This window comes from Hakea prostrata, chromosome 6 (assembly GCF_041222555.1).
Source record: "Hakea prostrata isolate BN-2017 chromosome 6, UWA_Hpros_2, whole genome shotgun sequence".
Classification (NCBI taxonomy): domain Eukaryota; kingdom Viridiplantae; phylum Streptophyta; class Magnoliopsida; order Proteales; family Proteaceae; genus Hakea; species Hakea prostrata.
Window position 1 is genome coordinate 37,152,614 of NC_142605.1, and position 17,324 is coordinate 37,169,937.

A 17,324-nucleotide genomic window follows, 5' to 3' on the forward strand; every position below is an offset into this window, starting at 1 on the left:
TGGTGATAAAATACCTTGGATATGGTCTTTACCCAGATGTTTCTATGTTTTGGACCCTGGGTTCAAACTCAAACTCCTCTGAACTTAGCCTAACTTGCTCATGTATTCTTATACTCTTCAATCATTTTTGAGTCTAGATCCTCTCCACCCAGTTTGTCCGTCAGACCATTCTCCTAGACTCATATAAGATATCAAGACTCACATTCACAAGGTCTGTTTGTATTAGCCAAAGCTTGTTCCTGTTAGTCCTTTTGAGTGTGAGATGATGTTTTAAAGTGCACTTTAGTGTACTTGCTTTTTTGTTTCATTGAATGCATATTGCGAGAGATTTCTTTTCCATAAAGGAGATTATCAAACACGTGTTTTGTGATTTTTTGTCATTGAAATTTTTTTTATAATTTACATCTCATGTTCTCTATTATCTTAGCCTAATTTAGGATATAGGGGCATTTAGATGCATAAATTTCATTAGTTTTTATGATGTAATTCACTGTTTGTCACATATGATATCATTTTTTTTATTTAGGGCCAAATGCATATGATTTCATTTCATTAGTATATGGTTCCATTCATTTTCTTGCCTCATACACAACATGTAAAGCGTCAAACCTAGCAAGATATATCTATATGCCGGTAAATAGGTTTAAATTTTTCATCAAACTTCTTTTATGAAGGAAGGTTTTTAATGACAACCAAAGGTATTATTTATTTTGATACATACAGTTATGTTGATGCTGCACCCGACTGAGCCTCTTCCAAGCCGAAGACAATGAGTCCTGCAAAAAGGGTTAGACGCGGACTGGCTAGAGTACCGGGCAACCGCCTCCGATGGCTAAGTCAAACAGTGAACATAATAAGGTCCCGTGCAATGATTACACAAGACTATGCTCATAATGTATTGAATGCTTACCGGAGAGTTACGTCCCTGCTTTTATACTAAAGTGTTACCTTTTATGTATTGAGTAGATTTGCCCGACGATGGCCATTATTTCTCCTGAGATCACTCCTCCTAGACGCAGGTCCAGTGTGATCAGCTATTGAGTTGACCTTCCATATCAGGGATGATTGCTATGTAAGCGGCGTACGTTACGCCTTGATCAAGTCAGTCAGTTCTTATCCCGACTTAGTGCGTGGTGGAGGCTCGGCCAGGTGATCAGCCGTCACAGAGTGAGACACATCTATTGGCCTTAGCGTGCTCTCAAAATGAATTCAGTTGGTATGAGGGGCCGAACTGTAAAACGGATTCTACTAGAGATGGAGGCCTTGTTGCTCATTAGCATTTGAGTTTATTGCTCAACTTTTGGTTCCATTTCTTTTACTTGTGTTTATTTCCAAGGTGCAGCAGAAGTAGTTTCTTGTCTTCATTTTACCTTATAGTTCAACTCAGTATAGACATGACTCTTGAATGGTAAGTGATGGATATTATATCAATGTATTCTTTGTTACCCACGTACAACAGGTGAACAAGTGAGATGCAGTAGGACAACTGTCTAAAACATAAGCGTTGTTTAGTAAAGGCTATTCAAATTCAAATCTGGTAGCTACAATTCAGACCAGAAAACACCAACTTCCTTGTTGCTGTAATGGACATATTTTTCTCCTCTGCTTTCTTTTGCCCATGGGTTCTCTATGGGCCATTCTTGCTGTGGCCCAATCACCCAGTTAATCACATTTTGCGTGTCCCTTTCTTTCTTTTTTTCTCTGGTAAGTTTGTGGATCCATTTCCAATTAATACCCTCTGAACCTTGAGATAGCACAGTGGAGGCCCATTCGTATAATGAGCCTGAGGAATGGTAAAACGGATGTTTCAAATATTTTCATCATTTAACTTTAACCTCAATCCTAAACCATGTTCTGAGGGTCATCTCCTTTGATCGCTTTACAACCTCAAATTACAAATTACGTGGGGCTCATGAGTAAAAAATAATAAATATTTAAAATAAAAAGAAAATCTCATCACCTAACCTTGTGGGCCACCTGTAATTTGTGGTCAACTGCAGTAGGGGAGAGTGCTTCCTTCAGGGGAGACGATCCATATTCATCCAGGACTGGGATGCCTTCTAAAAGACTAAAATTAACATCTCTTAGTGAAAAGGTCATGAGTTCAACCTTTTCTGATGTCATACATAATATTTTCATCCTCTATATAGAAAGCTTTTTTTGTAAAAAAGAAAAAGAAGCGGGAAGGAAAGGAATAAGAGAAAAAATTTGAATACCTTGGATCTGAAGGGGCACTAATCCGCGGCAAAACCATGGTTTTCATTGAAGCATAAATTGTTCACAGCTTGTGTCCGTGCACGACCTTTCCGATGGTCGCCATCGACGGAGCACTTCGTCTTCCTCTCAGAGTGGTGGCTGAGTTCCGGTTGGCCTGTAAGATTATTTGTATCCAAGATCGTATAGATCGATTAAGAACTCTTTTGTATAACAAGGAAAAGATGATGATGAGTAATACCTTGTTTGGGATCCATTGGAGACAAAAGCGCAGCGGAATATCTTTATCTTTAGCCTCCCTCTTTAGTCGAACTTGAAGTTGATTCTATGATCAACTTGATGTTAGATCTTCTCCTCTAAACTCCTCCCTTTTCACTGGCTTGATGGTATATCCTTTCTGATTAAACAGACGTGATTGTGATTAGGGTTAGAGGAGGGACCTAGCATCCTTTATATAGGCAAATCCGTTAGATCGTCCATCAAGATCTAACGGTCCCTATTAGCCCACACTAGCCAGTCCATATAAGAGTTCTAGTAACTTCATATTACCCTATCAGACCAATAAGAAACCAATTCAAACTGTAACACAATCAAGGAAGCCCAATCTTAAGTGGAATATTCAATTAATATTCTAACATGGCCTTCATCTGGTATAGTGGTATGTATGAACCTCTTCCCTCAGATACCTTTAGCATCAGATCCGATCATGTAGCAACTGATCCAAGCTCCCACCGACGTATCTCTGAAGTAAACTTCACTATACTGGGATCGGGTACATGGTTTCACGGATGCATGATCTTAATTTCCTAATTATGCAAACTTGTTGTTTCTGATCCTATATCATTAAATGAACGCTAGGGATGATGCATCTTGATAGGATTCATGGAAGCTTTGATTGGAACCATGCTATCTTACATTAAATAATCTGGCGAATTCATGAAATGATGCGAAAATTTAGAAGACAATGAATGCACGAACAACACCATATTGAAAATCAATTACGGAGCTGGATGAAACCAAGTTAAAAATTGAAATAATACCTAATTAGATACATCCGTTGGTATTGTGGTTGTCTCTTTTGCAGCATCAGGAGCTCTAGCAGCTCCTTCTGGAGGCTTTCTTGTTTTTATTTCTTAATTTCACCATCTGTATGAGAAATACAGCAAGTGTAGAGTGTTGTGGTTCTCTCTTTGCAGCATCAGAAGCTCCAGCAGCTAGTTTCCTAGACTTTCTTGCAGAATGATCTTCGTGTATTAAGTGTTTACCCAGAAGTTTCTATGTTTTGGACCCCGGGTTCAAACTCAAACTCCTCTGAACTTAGCCTAACTTGCCCCTGTATTCTTAATTTCTTATACTCTTCAATCATTTTTAGTCTAGATCCTCTGCACCCAGTTTGTCCGCCAGACCATCCTCCCAGACTCATATAAGATATCAAGACTCACACTCACAAGGTCTGTCTGTATTAGCCAAAGCTTGTTCGTGTTAGTCCTTTTGAGTGTGAGATGATGTTTTAACGGGTACTTTGGGTGGAAAGGATCTCCTCTAATTGTTCTTCGTGTAGTTATGCAAGTTTAGTGTACTTGCTTTTTTGTTTCATTTGAATGCATATACTGTATTGTGAGAAATTTCTTTTCCATAAAGTAGATTATCAAACACATGTTTTGTGATTTTCTGTCATTGAAATTTTGTTTATGTGATATAATTTACATCTCATGTTCTCTATTATCTTAGCCTAACATAGGATATAGGGGCATTTAGATGCATGAATTTAATTATTTTTTATGATGTAACTCATTGTTTGTCACATATGATATCATTTTTTTTTCTTTGGGGCCAAATGCATATGATTTCATTTCATTAGTATTTAGTTCCATTCATTTTCTTGCCTCATAAACAGCATGTAAAGCGTCAAACCTAGCAAGATATATCTATATGCTGGTAAATTGGTTGAAATTTTTCATCAAACTTCTTTTATGAAGGAAGATTCTTAATGACAACCAAAGGAACTATTTATTTCTCATCAATGTGTTAGCTTGAATGGTTTGTTTTGACTTTTTCTTCTGGTGGGTAACAGGGTAAGTAGGAACTAATCCTCTGCCAATGTTGGAGGTCAATCCCATTAAACTATTTGGCTACTTGTATTATTTCCTATCTATTTTTTCAAATGGTCTAGCATGGGCAACGGTCCAAATTGACAGGTAACCTATATTTGAATTTCGTTGGCAGTTGGCCCTTTACTTTGAGTTTATTGGTTTAGTATTAAATCCTTGGTGACATGGTCCTATTATTGAAGCTTGCATACCCAAGAGAATTAGTCAAGCTGAATATATATATATATATATATATATATATATTTTTGGGACAATTCAGAAAAGTCGGCTCATTTAGCCCTTTAATAAAAGTATGAATCACCTCCTGTGCTATCTCGATGTTTTTTCACCACACAATAAGTGTAGGGTTTATGTCTAAATACTGATAAAATAGTTTAGAGGTAAACCCTGAGTCCGGATCAGCGACCCCGACGAGAGCACTTTGTGCTCCCCGACGCTTCCTGACCACAAAGATCAGTGGGGCCCACAATGAAAAACATTTTTTGAAAAAAAAAATTAAAAAAAAAAAAAATTCACCAATGAAACCCACTGGTTTTTGTGGTCAGGAAGCCATGGGGGGCACATCCCCTGATGGAAAGATGATCCAGATTTGTAAAACCTCTAGTTGATCCCTCATGGATCCTACCTCTATTGTATAGTGGAAAAATATCAAAAAACAGTATGGAAAGGTGATCTGAAGTCCTTTAATAAGGGTACCATGGAACTTTTCACCAATTCAACTGTCCTATTTGCTTGGTTTATGGTTCATTCCCTCCTGGCTCCCTCCTTTTTTAAAGGATTGCTTGCCTATAGAATCTCCTCCAAAGTGTATGACATAATTATTATGCTTATCTTAATCTAACCAGCTTTTTGAAAAATGATGACCATTGGCTAATGCTTTGTTTAATCTTTCTCCAGGGGTAGCTGTCTTGTCTTATTAGATGGATTAAACATGCAACAAATAAGTCTTCATTATCAAATATATCTTTCCATGGATTGCATCTTATAAAGCAATTAATCTACCCCACCTGTTAATGGTGGAGTCTTGTCCTCATAAATTAATCACTAAGAAAATTTTGTTTATTATTGAAACGGACGTGCAATCAAACAGGAGTTGTAGATGATAATGTTTTTAGCTTTTGATCAATTCCACAGTGTTCGAATCTTTGATTTCATTTATAATCTTATGATGGCAAAACCCATTGTCTTCATGCACTTCGAGCTCAAGGTGATTTTTATTGATTTCTTTCTTGTAATTGAGTATGGCGTGGGCTTCTGAAACTTAAAGGATAAACAAAAGAGAGCGAATCCAATGCTTCAGAAAGAAGATGAAGAGAAAGGCAAAAGGAAAGAAAACTGGAAACCTTATCTTTGGCAACTTGAATCAAATGGGTCACTGAACAACCATCACTAAGATTAGGTAATAAAGCTATGGTGCTTTACCTGGGTTTCAAGTTGGGTTTGATTATACTACAAGCTTTACCCTTTATTTGTAATGGCCAAAAAAGGGTTTGAGTGAAGTGAACTTCAACATAAACATAATAAGGTGATCTAGTTTTCAGATGATGTCAAGGAAAAACATTTTGGACCTTCAACATATAAGAAAAAAATAAGTAATTCTTAAGTAGAAGGGGAAAGAAAGAAGAAAAAAATGAATTCCGGTTTCTTTTGCTTTCAATAAATTATTTTCAGGTCAAATAGATGACCAATCACTTAGAGCATTACACTCTAACCACTAGTTCTAAGCCAAACACTAGCTACTAGAGAGAAAAAAAAATTATAGCCTAATTACCTAGTTTTAATCTTATCAAAACCACCAACTTTGTTTTCAATTGCCATGTTTCAAATGCTTCATTAATTTTATTGGTTAAGCTTGCTTATGAATCTATCTTTCTACCAAACCACATTAAACATAGGTAGATATTGTAGTTTATCCTACAACCAAAAGAGTAGTTTCATTGCTATTTTTAGGTTTTATTTTAGTAGCCTGGTTGGCTTTCTCTGAGGTTATTAGAACTAAGACTAAATATTCTTCTTTCAAAAAGAAAATTTTGGTGTAGAAGTGGGTGAAATGAATTTGATAATGAAAATTTTTGGTGATTATGAAGATTGGTGGAATGTTCCGAGTGGTTGTGAAATAAAATGTTTAGAAGTTCCATTTTGAATCAAGGGAAGAGAATAAAACGTTAAATTAAATTATTTTATTCAATTTTTTTCTTTTTAAAAGTTAAATTAAATTATTTTATTTTATTTTTTTCTTTCTTGGATAGAATTGATAACTTCAATTTAGGAGTGGAGACTATTATATGTACCATAGGGAATGTCAAAGCTGTAGCATTTTCACTAAAAGGTCCGATTAATACCAGTTGAGCAACCCTTCAATGGTATCATCAAGAATTTTCTTTGTTCAAAATGATGTGGCAAGTAATATAAATAAGTAGAACATGTCTTCTTTTTTAAATTGGATGAATAGTCAATAAAAGATTTTTTTTTTTAAATTATATTTTCATATAATGTATTTAAAAAAAAAATTTGTTCTTGTTTGGAATGGTTGTTAGACGTCACTATTTTTTAAGATCCTTTTACATTTGTTGCTTTAATCAAAGAGTTAAAAAAAAAAAAACCAGACAACTTGCTCAACAGAAATGCCAAAGGATTTCGCTTATAAGATCACCCCTAACTCTAGAGGCTGATATAAAAAGAATATCAAATATTTCTTCAACTCTAAGGATATTTTCACTAAATTTGACATTTCTAATCTCTAAAAATATGAAAAAGAAAAAATTTGTATTGAAAAATTTAGAAGAAAAAAATTAATATCATTTATTAATCTGACAAGCCAACCAAAGAAACTCTTGCCACAAAAAATTCATATCTATTGTCACCTATAATAGAATTAGAAAAACAAAACCCCTAGGTAAAGTCATATCAGTATTAATATACCACCCCCTATGATTGCTTCTTTTTTTATGGTTAACATAAATGAATTCGGATCTTCTCTCCGTCGGGGGAGCACAGAGTGCTCCCCCATGGCTTCCTGACCACATATATCAGTGGGGCCCACTGGTGTTGAAAAAGTTTTTTTTTTATTTTTTTTCAAAAAGTGTTTATTATCGTGGGCCCCACTGATATATGTGGTCAGGAAGCGTCGAGGAGCACTTTGTGCTCCGCGTCGGGGTCGGTGATCCGGACTCAACATAAATTACTATGATTTGAGGGGTTATCATCATATTAGCCAATTCTTTTGGTTAGCCAATGGCACAAGCGGTTGTGACCATAACCCATTCTTTTTCAGCATGTGGGGTCCAATGTCCAGGAAAAGATTGAGCTGTGATGCCTAAACAATCTCCTTCATGCTAAATGCTGGACAGGTGGAGAACTAAATGTGACAGATTCTACATATTATCAGGTTGTCTTTCTCATCAATTCATTCATGTGAAAATTGTATGCCCATTTTGGTTTTTTTGGTAATGAATGCAGTAGTGGTGATTTATTAAACCGCATGAGAGTGAGTTTGAAATTGTTAAATTACTTTTGTCACTCCCGATGGTTATTGTATACTTATTTACTTTAAAATATAAAGAAGAAGAAATTATATACTCTGAAAGAATTCGGGTCCAACATTAGGTGAATGAAAACACAACTTAAAATTTTCATAGTTCATCAATCTAGAAAACCTAACAATTTATTTTCATACCTTTTTTTAATTCTTGATTGGGACCAGTTCTCATATCCATCTTGTGACGATCAAACCAATATAAGGGGGGGGAAATTGTAATACTTGAGGGGCATGCATCATGCCTTGCAACAAATTTTTTTTTTTTTTTTTGGGTAAAGAAAAAGAGGGAATACAATAGTGGCGACTTAGCGCCCCCCCTAAGCAATGTTCGGACTTTTTATCGAGTGAGACCTATGCAAGCATTAGTCCCCACCGGAGGCCTAGTATAGTCTACAGAAGCCGGTAGCACTCATGCCCAGGCCAAAGAACACACAATTGTCCAATGCAAGAAACAGAGGAGCAGAGGGGATTCGAACCTGAGACATGAGATTTACCAAACCACTTGCAAGTGAACTTGGGACCACTAGACCACACCACCGGTGGTGCTTGAAACAAATCCATGAGCCCTATTATTTATACAAAGGGGATGGGAAAAGAGATTTTTCATTCACCTAAATTTAGAGTTTGAATTTTCTACACCTAGGATAGAGATTTATGTTTTCCTCACTTCTCCGTCGAGATGTGATATCCAGTGGACCCCACCCGTAATGTATAGTAGATAAATATGAGACAGGGAAGGATAAACAAATTTACACTATGATTCCATTTTGATGGATATGAAGCACAGATGGGGTCCCACTTCCAACTCTGCGATACGCTCAGGAATTTCCCGATTATAATAAGTCAACACAACACAATTGCAAAAAACAAAGGAAACAGAAACCAGTGCGCAAAAGAAGATGCCACGTAGGAAACGGAAATTTGACTTCTCTTTCTTTTCCCAATACAAACAACAAAAAGAAAAGGATGTATTTACAGATTTGCCCCTTACATGTTCCATCCCTCACTTCAGTCGTATCCACTCGTCTATATATTTCTCTTTCAGTCTTCCTTTCTTTATTTTTTCTCTTCCAATGAAGAAGAACGAACCAGAGAGAGACAGATAGGGAAAGATGGGTATTGAAATCGATGATGATCGTTGAAAGTGGAATTGCAGAGAGGAGAAAATGGAAAAAGACCTAACGTTTTTCTTGACACGAAAACTTTATTGTGGGTTAGTGTGGAATTTTTCCACTATGCAATCTCATAAAGCTAAACCATTCTCAGGTTTCAGTTCTTCTCTTCACTTTTTCTTCTTCTCATCGCATTTGTTACTTTTAGTCTTCTTCATACACCGCCTATGGCTTTTTTCCGCTTTTGTTTGCCTTTAACGGCTGCTACATGAATTTCCAAACTTCTCTTCCTCGACCCGATTCTGGGGAAAAGGTTTCTTTGGCGTGCTACGATTAAACTTCTTCACTTTTTGGGCGGTGAAGCAATCTACGAAGAGAATAATGAAAAGCTGGAATTGGGTTTTATAGTTCCAGAAAAAGAAGGGAGACTTATGTGTTGAAGGTGTCTCAATTTTTATTGCTGAATATTGGAATTGAGTTCTCTTCGACAATTATTCAAGAAAGAGGTAAGCTTTTTGAATCCCGAGTCTTCTATCAACATTGTTATAGATTTGACATTTAAGGAAGATTGAGAATTGGGACTTTGGATTGATTTGGAGTTCTTCATTGTGGCTGAAGGCGGATGATCAATGCTTCTTATGAGTTTGCTCAGGACGGATTCTTCAAGAAAAGAAAAGAAAAGAAGACGTGGTGATTTCGATTAAATAAGGATCGTTTTTCTGGCGGAATCTATTTGATAATAATCGAAATCTGCAAATAGCAGTGACAGGCAATCTTGAATTTGGAAGTCCTCTAAAATCCAATCATGTTCAGAGATAAGGTCTTCAGCTATCTCCTCACCTATGATCCTAGAAGCTGGAAGTAGTTATTCCCCATTTATGATCCTCACTCAGAATTGCTGGGAGCTTTAATTGGCTAATATTGTTTCAGTTGGCGCAAGGTGTTATCGCAAAAGCTTCACGAGCTTCTTAGCTGGATAACGCGTCATTAAAATCTGAAAACGTGGTAGGCAAATTCTTTTGATTCCTTTAAACCAAAGCAGCAAGATCCTTAGCTTGGAAGATCGGGATTTAGTTCCCAGCTCCTTTCCTAGATATTTTCCGCTTGAAATCAACGTTCATAAGTTCAGGTATGCTGCTTTTCTCTTCTTTTTGTTATTTTGCCCACATAGAGACGAACACACTGAATAAGAATATGTTAGAAGGGGGGTTATATTACAGATTCTTTGTTTCTACCAAAATTTGCTCGTTCATCACACCCAGGGTACTCAACTTGAGTCCAGTATGATGTTTATTCTGGTGAACTGGTTCTCGTCTTGTTCCAAAAGAGTAACAAAATGTGTCAAGGTATATAGCTTGTTTAGTTATTTTCTTTTATTTTTACAATAATAATAATATAAAAAAAGAATAGTTTACTAGAAAGAATCAGCAGGGTAAAGAACAAAACCTCTGCGCATCATAAATGAAACAGCAAGTGGAGAAAGGGCATATGTGGTTGTGTGTGAAATTCACTGTTCCTCCATTGATTTCATGTTCAGTTATCTCCTGCGTAATTCATGACCAACTGCTCTGCTTCTTTACTGTATTTTGGGCTTTTAACTTTTTATCTAAAAAATGTTGAGGTTTCTTTGCCTTCCCTCCTAACCTTTTTTTTTGCAATATGGTTTCATAAGCAGCTACCTTAGTGAATGAGAATGTCCATTTCCTATGAAATGGTCTCTTTGGTGAAATTAACGAACAGACTAATTATTGGACTGAACTTCATCTCCTACACATCAGGAGTGTAGCGTGCTTGTTTCTTAGAAAAGATAATGATGTTGTATATTCAAATTAAAAAATCATATTGGGATTCATGTTTATGTGATTCAATTGATATTGACAGCCTAATGAATGAATGACTGATGGAGTAAAGTTGCTTGTTGTGTTCTGGTTTATGATAATACAGATATTGATTTCTTGATATTCAATTTCTAGTTCTAATTTCCCATTACCAAAAAGTGATGAATTATGATATGCACTACTCTTTTTCGAGTGTTTTGGTTATGGATGACTATCCTTGTGTGAGTTTTTTTCCCTTTCTCATTTTTATATTATCTAAATCAGTATAGCCTGATATGTGTCTTCTTATTTAAGAAATGTTTGTTCCCCAAACTGACTTTTCTGAGCTTTGTCTTTTTCTAAGTCTGGTGTTTTAATCTTTTTCTCCATCGCATTATTTTCAGGTCTGATTTGGCCTTCTATAAGATTCAGGGTTGAATCTTTCAGTATGGGAAAGAACTCCAAGAAACACACCATACATGGTGTGGAAGACCAGTCAAACTGTATGTCCGGGTTGATCGGTATGTTTGACTTCCGCCAGGGTCGTTCTACCCAGAAACTACTTTCAAATAAAAAATATGGGAACAGACGTACCTTCAGTAAGTTCTTTTTCTTTCATCTTTTTTATTTTCAGTTTGCTACGTCCAAGATTTATATAACCATTATGGGTTCACTATTACATATAATGTCACTAAGATGATTTCATAGATCTCTTTTCCCACCCACCCTAGTTTATGTAACTGACTAATTGCTTTCAGAGGACTTGGTCTTCTGATGAATTTGGAATTGTGATCTACACATTTATTTGTGCAAGTAGTTGTCGCTATTAACAGTGAGTTGGATAGTATGGTCCAGAAAGAATGGAAAGGAAGCATTGCAAAATAAATAATACAACACATAAATCTGATCCTCTACTTTGTTACTGATAGAGAATTGCATCTTTAAAGTTTAAAACACCAAGAATGACTACCGATTAATGTCCTAACAGTTAGATTAGTCAGAGTCATATTTCCATATCTAGCCCTTGTGATCTCTTCTTTTTTAAATATCTTAAGAACTTTTTAATCCTCATCTGGAGTTTGTTTACTTTTCTTCTGCAGGAGGTGATCTAAAGAATAGACGTAATTTGCTGACCAATTCAGATGCAATGAGTCAGAGCAGTGATTTAAGTCAGGTGATATTCCATGCTTACTTTGAATCCTTTGTTCAGCATCCAAAGTAATATCATGCATTATCCCTTCTTTTCTTTGACAAGTAACTATGTTTTATCAACGACAAAAGTCATGGAACTAGGTAACAATTTTGAGACCGGTAAATGCAACACAGTCCTTTCTCCACTGTCTTTCCCAGTAAATCAGTCAGTTGATTAGCCCCACAAGGATCTTAGTTAATCCAACATACCAATTACTATTTGAAACCCATCACTAAGGCACTGTTTGTTTGCTAGATCTAAAATGGGGTGGGGAAAAAAGGGGGAGGGGGGTTTGAAAAAGCAAACCTTTCATGAAATCCCAAAGTGTGGCTTATTTGGTTCACTGGGTTGGGAAAATTGGCAAACAAGCTTCCTTAAATTTAAGGAAGCTTGTCTGCTGAGGTGGCATGCTAACTTCCCCCCCCCCCCCCCCAATCCCTTTTTAAAACCCCATAAAATAGGTGGGGATTTTGTGGAAAAGTGTGGAAAACAACATAGTAGGATCCACTTGAGAAACTTTGCCACAAAATCCTTTCCTTTCCTGTTCTCCCACCCAATTACATATTGGGCCTACATGTTTATTTTTCCCACCCCATCTTTGCAAACAAACGGTGCCTAAAGGCTCCATCTGGTTTTCTGTAAAACAATGAAATGAAGTGTCAAACATTTTTAAGAAAAATAAGTAGCATAAATGAAGTTTCTACGTTGTGATACTTTCCTACTAAAATCTAATTTGGGTAAAAAGTGAAGTAAATATAGTTCACCAGAAGTTTTAATGTTGGTTATAGAATCGTTTTTGGTAAACCAGAAAAATGTATATTCGCCATCCAACTGGATGGAGCCTTAATTTTCAAGCACTTGTTCAATTCTGATTACTCGGTTTGATTAGAAACAACACTTAAGTTCTTACAACTACCATTTTCTCTTTCAATCAACTAAAAAAAATTAATTTTATATTTAGGAGGAGATAAGCAGTTCATAGATAATTAGATTGCCAGCTCTAGAAGATGGGAGATCTAACACAAACATGATTTTTTTACAACCCATCTAAGTTGTGACTAAACCCACAGGAATTTTTTGGTGGATAACTAGGTGTGGATATGCTGCTCTCTATAATTAATTCAACTTGTCCTGGAAACCAAATAATCCAACATTTCACCCTCTCATAGTGCCAGCTTACATTTTTCCATCTAGAAAGTATGAGAGACCACCCCCCCCCCTCCCCAACGCATACACTGACCCTCCAAGAGAAATACTAAAAAGGCATGGTTATAACAAGTAAATCAATCAATGGCCTGCAAGAATAGCCTGCCTAAAAGACCTCTCATTCTGTGCATAATAGTCAAAGATAGTCTACTTATTGATTAAAACAGTTATACATAGCTAGGCTTCAAATTTCATACAAAATTGTTACTTGGGGTTGAAATTTTTAGGCATAAAGTCACTTTGCATCTTGGAATGTAGCCTAGAACATCACTCATATATATATACTATCATTATATGTTACTCAGTACTTTCAACTTCAAATGTCTCAGGATGGTGACAAAAGAAAAATTCAAAAGGTTGATGGTGCTAAGACTAGTGTGAAAAAACTCATGGAAGAAGAGATGTCAAATGAGCAGAAACCAAAAGAGCAGATAGGAGATGTTGCAATGAAAGAGACACAGTCTGATTTGAAAAATGGAAGCTACTTGGGCAAGAACCATAAACAGGCAACCGAGGTCTTCAGTGGAACCAATTCTAAAGATTCTGCAAGCTTGAAATTTCAAGAACCTCATGATATTCTAAATTCAGAGGATACATCTTCAAATAAATTCAGTCTGGTTGCAGTAATGGAAGAGATCTGTAATCAGCTTCAGGATGCTCAACAAGCACATCTGCACCATGAGAATGTAGGAGGGTCTAGTGATGTACAAGGAAGCTCTAGTTTAGTGGGCGATATCCATCTTGATAAGATTAATATGCAGATTCAGAGTCCTAATATTCCAGTAAAACTGAGTGAAGCAACTGAGTCATTTTTAAATCAGAAGTTCATTGAAGCAGAACAACAGTCCAGAGGTCACCAGTCCAAACTATTCATGGATGCTTTAGAGATGTTGAACTCAAACAAGGATCTGTTTTTGAAACTCCTACAAGATCCAAACTCTCTGTTAATGAAGCATATTGAAGATCTAAGGCATGATCAAGCAGAGACTGGACGGCCTAAACTTTCTCTCAAAGAGAAAATGGGTAACTCCAGGGAATGTGAAAAGGTTGTCAGTGAAAAAAAGTCACAGAAACAAAATGTGCATGCTTTTTTCAGGAGAAAGATTAAATCTCAGAAAACAAAGCCGTCAGAGGGAATCAACAATCCTCAGGCCTCGAACGATATAGTCTTATTGAAGCCCAGACCAGAAGAGAAGCAAAAATCTGGAACTGAAGCCATATCTTGCTTAAAAGCTGAAGAAACAAGGGTGAGAAACACCTCCCATTTTTCTTTTGCAGTATTTGGAAAGAAGCTGAAACATGTCATGGGTGAAAATAAGAAGGAGCAGCGCTGGCCTCCTATATTACACAGAATACCTCACGAGCATCCAAAATCAGATGCTGATAAAGAGATTAATGAAGAGGTCACTAAAAATGGTTCACCTAAAGAACGCAATTTCCAAATTGGAAGAATGACCGATGCTTCTACCAAAGAAAGTTGGTCAAAAGACCTTGAGCCAAGTCTGATGAAGGACCATGAACCGATCACTGTACCTGAAGATGCTGCAGCCAATGTTGATGGCCAAAACATCACCATGAGAAATGTTGAAAGTTTCAAACAAGTTGAGTCTAGCATCTATGTTGAGGCTATAAAACATCTATCTGATATGGTCAGCACGGGAAAGGAAGACGATTTGTCCAGTAGACAGATCCCAAAGACCTTAGGGGGTTTACTTTCACTGCCTGAATACAATGTGTCCCCTATATTCAGTTCGGGAAAGGACAGCGAACCTGGCTCTTCAACTACAGAGATCAGATTTCAGCCTCAAGACAATGCCCAGATGATCAATAAGAATGTGTGGCAGCTCAAAGAAGGCAATGATTCTGGCAACTCAATCTCACTGGGGCAGAGTATAGAGACTCCACTATACAATGTTCGCAACACAGCCGATAGCAAACTGCAAGTCCCTGACTCAAATTCAAATATCTCAAAAAACCCTTCTCTTGACAGCGAAGTACAGGGAAGCATTTGTTCTGCCAAGGAGTTCAACCCAGAAGGTGAAGCTCTATTTTCCATTCTATGTACAATAAAAAGATTATTATGTTCTTCTTTTCTTCCTTCTTTTTATTTTTATTTGTGTGTGTGTGTACTTTCTACCTTGGTTTGACATTTTCCATTTCTTAAATTTCTGTAGGTGGTATTAATTCTGTTGAAACAATAAATGTTGAGAACCCAGAGGAGTACATCCCCTTGGAAATGTGTGATGAGCCAGATTGCATTACAGCTCTCGACACAACCAACCAATGCACAAATACAGCCAAATTGTTTGAGGAAGAAGAAACTTCTGAATGCTCAAGGCTGGTAATTATCTGTTTATATGAGGATTTATAGATCAATTGTAGCTATCAACTGATGTGTTTCATGGATGTTGTTCTAAGTGGTTGTGTCTTACTAACACGTTCAGTCAAACCACTTCTTTTTTGATTCACAGGACTCACCTGAAGAGAATCAGTCATCATTTTCATCTTCAGGCCCATCCTCACCAAGTTCTGTAATTATCCACAAAATTGTAGATCCAGATGGCATAACTGACAAACCTGAACAACCAAGTCCAGTGTCTGTTCTTGAGCCATTCATCCACGAAGATGCTACCAGCCCTGATAGCACTATATCCAAGTCAGGTAGGGTTCCTACTAAGAAACATGCCAATCACATCTCTTTTGTCATTTTGCACTATATATTTTATGTTGGTCCTGCTTTAGCACTAATTTGTTCAATAACATTTACAGTTGAATCACCAATTCAACCACTACAGATCAGTCCCTTGGAGTATGACTCTTCAGCCATGGTATCAGAAAGTCCAGATCCTGAAATCTATATAAGTTGTATGAAGGACAAAAAAGCCAGCTTTGAATATGTAACGGCAGTACTAAGAATGTCTGGCTTCAGCAGTTGGGATGAGTTCATGGGGAGGTCAGAATATACAAATCAGCTACTTGACCCTTATATGTTTGATGAAGTGGAAGTTTCGTCGGGTCAACTTTTTAGTGATCAGAAGCATCTCTTTGATTTCATCAATGAAGTTCTTGTGGAGGTATATGAGCGCTATTTTGCTTGCTCCCCTTGGGTATCATTTGGAAAACCAAACATCAGGCCCGTTCCAGTGGGGGAAAATCTCATTCGTGAGGTATGGGAAGGCATTGATAGTCATCTTCTTCCACAAAACCATCCACTAGCAATGGGCCAGATTTTGGAGAAGGACATGGAAAAAGGAAAGTGCATGGACCTCAGATTAGATTTTGAGCTCATTAGCAATGATCTGGGGGATATCATCCTGGAAGAATTGACTGAAGAAACAATAGATGAACTGTGTACATGAAGTTGTGATGCTATGCTATAGTTTTTCCAGATTTCAGGCTGGTTGAGAAAAGAAAATAATGACAGTTGCAGCTTCTGAAACAGATACGTTTCGGGTTCTGTCAACTTGCACCTATTGCACATGGCCAAAGCAATGGATGCATGACACACTCCATCAAGACAAGAGGCTTCAACACTCGGCGAAGAAAAATAACAGAACAGGCAATGGTGTTGCCTCAGAATGGATTCTACATGATTGTAAAACAATGGCTCTTACCTGGTCAAAATGAGAGTGATCTGGTGATCACAAGAATCAACCAGTGGAGATTTCATATGGAGAGCTCTCCATATTTTTTTTTCCTCCCCTGGCTGTTCAGACTCAAGTTAGCCAAACAACTGATTGAGTGAGGAGTGATTCTATATCATGATAAAGAGAGAGAGAGAGATCCAGGTTGAGATATGTGCAGTTTTTTTGTTTGAGGGATTGATTTTAGTCACTTGTTTCTACTGATCATTTGTGTTATTCATTATTATCATTAAGTATTATTCAATCTTCCGTGAAGCTGTTATTTGATTAACAAGTTAAAGAAAATATTATACTGTAATTAGTCAGTAGAATGAAAGAAAATTTTGCCTCCAAAGTTTGTATGTCTCATGTAATTTGAGTTTCCTTGGCTTGTAGAATGAAAGAAAATTATGCTTCCAAAGCTTTGTATTTGTCTCATGTAATTTGAGTTTCCTTAGCTTATGTGTTGTATTATTTTGCCGATTTACCAGAGCATGAACCTTAAGCAATA

The 17,324-nt window shown here is 36.8% G+C and overlaps 1 protein-coding gene across 1 annotated transcript; it reads left to right on the plus strand.

Moving 5' to 3' along the window:
- The first annotated feature begins 8,943 nt into the window (after positions 1-8,943).
- LOC149013835 (uncharacterized) lies at positions 8,944-17,146 on the plus strand. Its single transcript, XM_089159064.1, has 8 exons — positions 8,944-9,481; positions 9,594-10,104; positions 11,197-11,391; positions 11,893-11,966; positions 13,520-15,227; positions 15,365-15,531; positions 15,662-15,851; positions 15,960-17,146. Exons 3-8 carry the CDS (start codon positions 11,241-11,243, stop codon positions 16,547-16,549), a joined length of 2,880 nt encoding a protein of 959 aa, XP_089015190.1. The 5' UTR covers positions 8,944-9,481; positions 9,594-10,104; positions 11,197-11,240; the 3' UTR covers positions 16,550-17,146.
- The last annotated feature ends 178 nt before the right edge of the window (positions 17,147-17,324 follow it).